The sequence below is a fragment of the Rhincodon typus genome, chromosome 19, assembly GCF_021869965.1.
Source record: "Rhincodon typus isolate 14 chromosome 19, sRhiTyp1.1, whole genome shotgun sequence".
Taxonomy (NCBI): Eukaryota; Metazoa; Chordata; class Chondrichthyes; order Orectolobiformes; family Rhincodontidae; genus Rhincodon; species Rhincodon typus.
Window position 1 is genome coordinate 19,858,554 of NC_063350.1, and position 8,436 is coordinate 19,866,989.

General features: G+C 40.0%; 1 protein-coding gene across 2 annotated transcripts in view; it reads right to left on the reverse strand.

Annotated features, from left to right (window-relative positions):
• The window catches only part of LOC109934040 (disks large-associated protein 4-like), a 195,392-nt gene extending 189,386 nt beyond the window's left edge, over positions 1-6,006 (reverse strand). The window contains exon 1 of one of the 2 annotated variants that reach the window (XM_048608422.1): positions 5,048-6,006. In XM_048608422.1, coding sequence (XP_048464379.1) covers positions 5,048-5,991 — 944 coding nt within the window. In that variant the 5' untranslated portion in view covers positions 5,992-6,006. Of the gene's footprint in view, positions 1-5,037 lie in introns of both variants that reach the window. The other variant, XM_048608421.1, reaches the window with a different exon arrangement.
• Positions 6,007-8,436: the final 2,430 nt, after the last annotated feature.

Consider the following 8,436-nt stretch of genomic DNA (forward strand, 5'->3'; position numbering starts at 1 on the left):
AACCTGAGTTCTGAGGAAGGGTCACCGGACCCGAAACGTTAACTCTGTTTTCTCCTCCACAGATGCTGCCAGACCTGCTGAGCTTTTCCAGCTACTTTGTTTTTGTTCCTGATTTACAGCATCCGCAATTCTTTTGGTTTTTATTTATTTTGAATGCTCCTTGCATTCAGATACAGTACCTTTAGATTTAAAAAAATATTTTTACACATTTTTTAGACTCTAGCCTCCACTTTTGCTTTCTACTTTTCTACCTTTCATTTATATCTTTTCTTCCCTCTCTTGTGTTTCCCCACTCAAGTTCCCACCCTTGCCATTCTAGTTTAAACCTACTGCCACCATAGTAATGAATTCTCTTGTGAAGATATTAGTCATGATGTAGCTGAGGTGCAACCTGTCCAGCTTTAATAGATTCCATCTTCCCTAGAATCAATCTTAATGCCTCAGGAATCTAAAACTCTTCCCTCCTACATATTTCTCCAGCCACATATTCATCCGGTCCATTCTCCTATTCCAAATCTGGCAATCTCAAGAACTGCAATATCTGTGGGAAACAAAAAATCTCATCTTAGTCTTAAATTATTGACCTCTTAGCTAGAACATGGGAGTACGGTCTCCAAATATCCGGAGCAGGGAAATTAACCTCTCAATGACATTTCAGAATCTTCAATGTTTCAAAGAGATTACTCCTCATTCTTCTAAACTCCAGAGAGTACAAGCCTAATTCATTTAGCTTCTCATCACAGGACATCCCTCTAATCTCAGGAACAAATCTGGTGAATCGTCCTCTGATGTCTCCAAGGCAAGCATATCCTTCATTAGAAAAGGAGATCAAACAATGCACAATGCTCCAGGTATGGTAACAGCGGATATAATTGCTGAAAGACTCCCTTATTCCATTCCAATTGTGATAAAGATCAATATGCCCATGCATTCCTAACTGCTTGCTATACCTACTTGTTAACTTTTCTTATGCAACTACACCCAAGTTCCTCTGAACATCAACACTTACAAGTTTCATGCCTTTTAAGAAATGTTCTGCTTTTCTATTCTTACTGTCAAGGTGGCTTCCAAAGTCATACTCCATCTGCCAACTTGTTGCCCACTCCCGTAACCTGTTTATATTTCTTTTTATTCCTTTTTCACATGGATGAATCAACTGTATCTTAAACATAAGTATGCTATTCATTTGGAGATAGCAAGAACTGAAGATGCTGGAGTCAGAGTCTAACATAGTGTGGAGCTGGAGGAACACAGCAGGTCAGGCAGCATCAGAGGAGCTGGAAAGTTGATGTTTCGGGTCGAGACCCTTCTTCACTGCATATTTTCCACGTGGTATCAAGTCCATTTTCTAATATTCTTCAGCTAAACAAGACTTTCCTGAATTTCTTGCTAATTTATTAACGATTATATTTATTACACCTAGTTCTAGATTCCATGCAAAGTGCGTACCTTGTCTATGCCTACATTATCAAATCTCCCCATAATTTCAGATCTCCTCAGCCTTCTATTCCTGTGAGAAGAGGTCTAGCCTGTTCAATTTTTCCTGATAGATAAACCCTCTCAGTACTTGTGTCATACTATAAATAATTTTCGTACCTTGTCTAGTGTCTGTTTCCATTTTATATTGTGGAGATAAAAGTGTACACAGTACTTCATGTGGTCTAACCAATGTTTTGTGTCAGTTTAAAATTATTTTACAAACTAACAATTCTGCCTTGTTTCATTACATATGGCCTTATTAAGCTGCTTTTTCTTAACCAAAGAACAATGTTAAAAAATTTGCTTGAATGTTTTGATGTGATAACAGGGTGGATTGATGAGGGTAATGCTATTATTGCGATGTAGAAGGACTTCCAAAAGACATTTGAGAAAAGGCCACTTAAAAAGACCTGTCACACAATTTCAATCCCATGGAATAAAAGGGGCAGTAGCAACAGGCACAGTAAACAGAGATTAGCCACAGCCGACTTTTGTCCAGGCTGGAGAAAAGTCTAGAGTGGAGTTCTCCAGGTGTTACGACCCCTCCTCTTCCTGATCCATACTAATGACTTCAGTGTGCAGGCATCCTTTCAAAATTTGTGGATGATCTAGAATTTCAAAATATCGTGAACCATGAGGACATTAGTGTAGGACTTCAAAAAGGACACAGACATGTTGGTGGAATGGACTGACAACTGGCAGTTGAAATTTAATGCAGAGGGACATGTGATGATTAGAAAGCACATGGACAATCCATACAAAATAAAGGGTGCAATTCTAAAGGGAGTGCAGAAGCAGAGGGATCTGGGTGCTATTGTACACATGGTATTGAAGATGGCAGGACACAGGTGACAATTTAAAATATTTGGCATCTGGAGGCGTTATCCATTGAGGCAAAGAGTAGAAAAGAAAGGAAGTCACATTAAAACTGAATAAAATATCCGTTCAACCTCAACTGAAAAACTGAGTCTGGTAAAGATAAAACACTTGAGGGAGAATGTGAAGGCATTAGAGAGGGTGCTGAATGTTTCCAGGGATGAGGACTTTCAATTGCATAGAAAGGAAATTTTGGGAATGTTCTCCTTAGAAAAGAGTATGTTGAAAGGAGACTTGATAAAAGTATTCAAAACTGTGAGGGAACTGGACAGACTGGGTGGGAAGAAACTGTTCTTATTGGCGGAAGGATTTAGAACCAGAAAGCACAGATTTAAGTTAATTGTCAGAAGTATTAATAGTGACATGAGGAAAATGCTATTATGATTGGTCAGGGTATGGATTGCACTACTTGAGAGCGTGGTGGAGCAAGTCAATTGAGGCTTTCAAAAGGGATTTGAATCATTATTTAAAGGGAAATGTTTGCATAGCCGCAGGGAAATGATAAGGGTACAGCTTTAGGAAAGTGCTACTTCAGAGAAAAAGCACAGAGATAACGATCAGAATGGTTCGTTTATGCATGTCAATATCTATGATTTTACAAAATGTAAATTCAAATTTGTGAATCTGTAACATTGGAGGTCTTTTGCTCCTGTTGTCTATAAAAGGTCTTACTTTTCCAAAAGTATCAGTGGAATAAGAAGATAAATTAAAAAAACAAATAATTTAGACCTTATCTGACGCTCTGCATTTACTGAAATATTAAATATTTTCTCAAGCAACAGAGAAATATCATAAATATTCATTCATCAAACAATTGATAATTAACAATCTGCAGCAAACACATAATAGGCTGAATTTCATTGGCTGGCTATTTTACTGCTTAAGGTACAAAGACATAATGGCTGAGTCCAGATTATGGTGGTTTATGTTTTAGAACACCTTGATTGAGTTGTAGCAATTGATGCATAAATACTATTTTTACATAAACGTTTCTCACTTGACTGGAGAAATTAATGCTGAGATGATACATCTTCTATACTCAAATTATATCAATGAGAAATCAGTTGCTTTCTGTGATAATACATACACCACTGTATGAATTTTATGCCTGTGCATCTTCTTTGCCTCATGGGTGACCTCCAGGTTTTCAGAACATCTATAGCAGCTCGTGTAAAATTAGCACAAAATCATTCAACTATAGGGGACGCAATCTTTATAAGATAAACGCAAAGTAATTTGCAATTGAAGGCATTTACCACAAGTTCAACTATCACACAAGAACAGAGATGTCCATCCAGAGCAAGCAATCCTACAGAATGTGAATGTTAACTTCTCTGGGAAGTAATTTTCAATTCAGGGTACGAGCGCAAAACTGGTCATTGGAGATTTTATGAAATTGGCAAAATGGAAAAGTGGATGGCTTGTATAATGGGCAGTTTGTCCATTACTGCCAGTTTCCACCATTGTCTACACACAGAAGGAAACGCTTGGATTTGAAGGCTGGAATTTTAATCACCCATGGTGGGTGGGTGAGGGGCAGCATAAAATTGGGTAGGCTACCAGGGAACCCAACATGCCCATTGCCTATCGGCTCCTACTGAGATTTTATCAGAGGCATGGTAGCTGTCGGGCACCCCACTCGCCTTTAGCCAATTGAGACGGTACATGAATAATGAGCAGTGCCCATGGCTCTTGGCTAGACTTTCAGTTAAACTCTGCTGGCCTGGCTGTGGGCTTGGTGGAGAATGGTGGTATTCCTGTTCGGGAATCCTTTACCCAATGGAGGGCCCCAACTCCCAGCACAAAGGTCCATCCCCTCTTGAACATGTTGCTTCTGACTTTACAATTTCCACCCTCTTGAAAGGGTCTGCTTGTGTGGACACTTCACTTATCCGGCCTTGTGGCCACACCACACCAATGACACTCCTACTTTGATACTGGCTGCAGTCCCAGCCACTCTTCCTCATGGTGCTACCAGGAGTGGAGAACTCCTGGGGCCTTTTAACTGGAAGCAGGACATCCGCTTTCACTGGGGCAGAAGCTAACGTCCAAGACAATATATGTCCGATGGCCCATAAGTCCTGTTGAAACAAAGATTTTAATTTTGGGGGGAAGAATGCCCCTTCTGTATTTTGTTAATAAAATTGAGGAAATCATGTTGTAGGAGGCAGACCAACATCAACTTTCAATGGTGTGCAGGTTCTGAATTGCAAAAATTAAGTTATTTCAGAGGACAAATTGTCACTCTTGTAACACTGTCAGTTAATTTTACTTTTGCGTGTTTTTAATGAACCTTTACATTGCCACTGGATGGTCTATTACCTGGATTATGTAAGATTGGTGTGCAATTATGTTTGAGAAATTACAGAACGTTAAACAAATTTCACTACATTACAACATCGCCCCCTCCGAAACCACCCTGCTGCAAATTGTTCTGAGTACAGTCTTAGCTGATTATTCCATACATTTGTCAGATGAGAGGTGCACACTGAAAGTTGGATGTTGTTCAACAGTCTTCAATTTAATATTCATGGCACCTTTTAGGTCCTAATTGAATTATACAATATGGTGTAGAGTACAATTTTGCTACAATTTGATATTTGCGAAATGCATAAAAGATATTATGGGTTTTGCTTGTGGAAGATTTGAAACACACCTCAGCCTTCAAAATACGTCACCTACCTTCAAGGACTGGGAAGCAAGATCATGATGATATGACTTGGATTTCAATAGTGCTTTGTCCATAGTAGCAGATGATTTTTGGCAAACTTCTCGAGACTGGCTTAATGTCAGTGTGGACCAGGAGCCCCTCTTTATGTACTTTGAGTCAGCGTTTATTGGTATATTCACACAAGGTGAACATTTCAAATCATTATTGCTCTTTGAAGCTTTAAGAGTATGTTCACTGATTGTGTTATATGCGTTCATGAAGTATTTGGCAGGTCCATGGTCAGTGCGCCTCCCAAGTGTCATTAAACTCATCGGATTCCGATAATTTAAGTTGTCACTATCCAGGTTATCGTCGGAACTCCACCAGCCTGATATATTTGTTCTTGTTCTGCGCTTTGATTCCAATTTTCGGTCCTTGCTCTTGCTTCTCTTGCTCTGTTTGGAGTCATCTGAACCATATTTGCTCCCATTCACACTTCCTTTGCCGGCAGCCTCAAGGGACTGAGATTTTGCAAAGAGCTTTTGCACAGAGTGCATGAGGTGGCGTATCCGACCCGGACTTTCACTCCGGTGCTTGTTATCACCCCTCTGGAATTGCAAAGTATGGAATCCATCCCTATGAATAGGCAACTGCTTCTCAAACTGGTCCAGCAGGTTAGCAGGAATGCGATTAATTTTGCTTGTAGAAGTATTGGGGGTGAAACTACAATCATCTTGCAGGTCAAAGTGTGAGTTATAGTGGATCCTGGGGAAGGTGCTGCTGGCAATCTGATTGTTCAAAGGGAGGAGGCAGTCTCCCTGCATAGTGCTGGACATTGGGAAGCGATGATGTTCCATTTGATACGAATCTGCTGGATTGAGCAGATAAGGATTCCTTTCTGGGACAGCGGTTGGATACATTTGGTCACTTGTCGGTTCGCAGTTGTCAGAAGGGTGATGGCTTCGATTGCCTCCTAGCCCTTTCATGGCTGCTTCTGTTCAAATGTCATAACTCTCGTTTCAGGAAGAGATGGCAGTTTTACAGGTGAGCCTGCAGGAAAGGGAAACAGTAAAGAAAATAAGTTGAATAGCCAATCTTAACTTTCTGATAACACCATTAAAATTTCAAACATTTCATTCCCTTCATGTTTCACAGTTCATTCATTTTCATTGTTCTTAGTTAATGTTAGTTATAAAAATGAGTTTCTTAAACGAAGGTAACTGTTGCATAATTATGTAAATAGAAAAATACTCCACAAGGAAGGAAAGTAGGTGTTAGCATTCAGCAAACTATGTTAATTCAAGAAAAGAACTGCTTCTCAAGGTTGATGCTTGGGCAATTCTAAATTCCATTGAGGTGAAGAGCAATGTTATTGAAATGTGAAGTGCAGGTTTGTACAATGATAAAAAAAAATCAGGTGACATTGTGCCATGTTTATCTGCACTGCAAAACCAAAGTTGCATCACACTGCCTAATTTCCTCCCCAGGTACAGGGCTAAGAATGAAAGGAAAGCAAAACTCGGCATTTCACTTGCTTTAATGAAAACATCTGTGTGAGGGGGTCACAGACCTGAGATTTTGTTCAACTGCTTTTACAAGCAGGTCATATTTTTTAGAAAGTCATTTGCTCTTTTTCCTGCTACATATTTTTTCTCCACAAATCTCCAATATTTAACACAATACTGTCCATCCCTTTGTTTTCTTAATAGGCATGGAGAGATTGGACTAAGGTTCCTGGCACTTTGATAAATACATGAAGTGAAACAAAATGAATTGTAAGCTAACAAATTTATTTCATATTTAATATCTGAATAAGCAGGTAATATCTGGTGAATTTCAATCAACTTCATAATGTTCTTCAATAACATAGTAAGTAACAAAGCACATCACACTTATAAGCTAATGTTTTCTTCAGTAACAAATAGACCTAAAATTAGACTGCAAGATGTCACTTTCTAACTTCAACTCCAGATTTAGCAAAATTTCAACTTTGCCAGAAGCTAAAGATTACACCACTGATTTTTCCCAGAACTGCACACATTGGGGTTTTATAAAACCATTCATTAAACCCATTTTTGTCTTGCAAGTTGTGGGCTTCTGGCTAGTAGCCAACAATCCCCAGTATCACCACTTTAGCAGACTGTCAACCTTGCACTTGCACGAACCACCCTCCTCTTCCTTAATCACATGAAGCCATTGTATTAAATATTTGATATGAATGCTTTCTATTATACCTCCACAAAGCCCCAAAAGTCTCACCCTTTCTTCAGCTGATTTGTACGATTCTAAGTGCTTATGCTGAATTCAATTTATTTGATAATTCTTGAAATAAGCAACAATATAACTTCTCCGTGGTCACACCATCAGATATCTTGATACATGACTGATCCTGTACGGTCAATGGGTTGTGTTGATGAAACTTTGCACTTCTGGCAATTCCCCTTCAGCTTTCAGAGAATTTAAAGAATTGTTAATCCTCAGGTCTCAGTCACTTCGTATAGGCCATAGTGTTTGGAATGGAATGAGTAGCAATTTGGCTTGAGCCAATTATCATGGGAAGAGCTATTTTAGCTGTAGAGAAACCTCTGAGTATCCCAGTGCCAAAGGTCTTATTAACTTTTGGTGTAAACTGGGAATCCGCAGCTCATTAGACCTGTTTGTATGATTCTGATGTGGTCTATAAACATGGTTTTTCGAGCAAACTCCTAAACTCTTCTTCATCCCCCATTTCTGCTCAATAGCTGCAAAAGGAAAGGCGGTTGCAGTTTTCTGGCTTTTTACTGTGCACAGTGATGATGCCACACCAGAGTCATGAAGGGCTGAATGTAACCTGCCCTCAGGAGATGGACTGGGAGAAGGGAATTTTGGTTAAAGGGCAACAGAAAGTACGGGAGCCTGACATCTTTCTGCTGGCGCAGCATTTTACAGCAATGGAGACCCACTGGCAGCAAGTTGTATCAATTAGGGACTCATTTAAAACCCAACTCCCACCTCCAACTCTCCACCAGTGTATCACCTGTATTGGCAGTCTCCCAGCCAGTGTGTAGGGTGGGGAAACTTGTTTATGGCCATTCCTCAGCTCACAGAGGTGGCAGAGCATTTTAATCGACTGCTATTAATCAGACCTCCCAAAACATGATTTCAGTGCTGAAAGAGGCCATTCAGCCCATGGTTTTTGCAATGAGGCTCAAACCTCCTTCTCCCCTAGCCTGGGCCTAGGGGAAAGTCTGGAAAACATTTCAAGCTCCACCCGGTCTGACTAACAACCCACTAACCCTCAACCCAAATTGACTGTCCATTCTCTATTCCATTGATCTGGCTATCCTACCCAAATGCACTCCTTACCCCAGCCTCTCCTCGATCATCTAACTATCCTCCTGTCTCACCTGACTACCTGTGACTTGACCACCCTTCGACCATCTGACTAACCC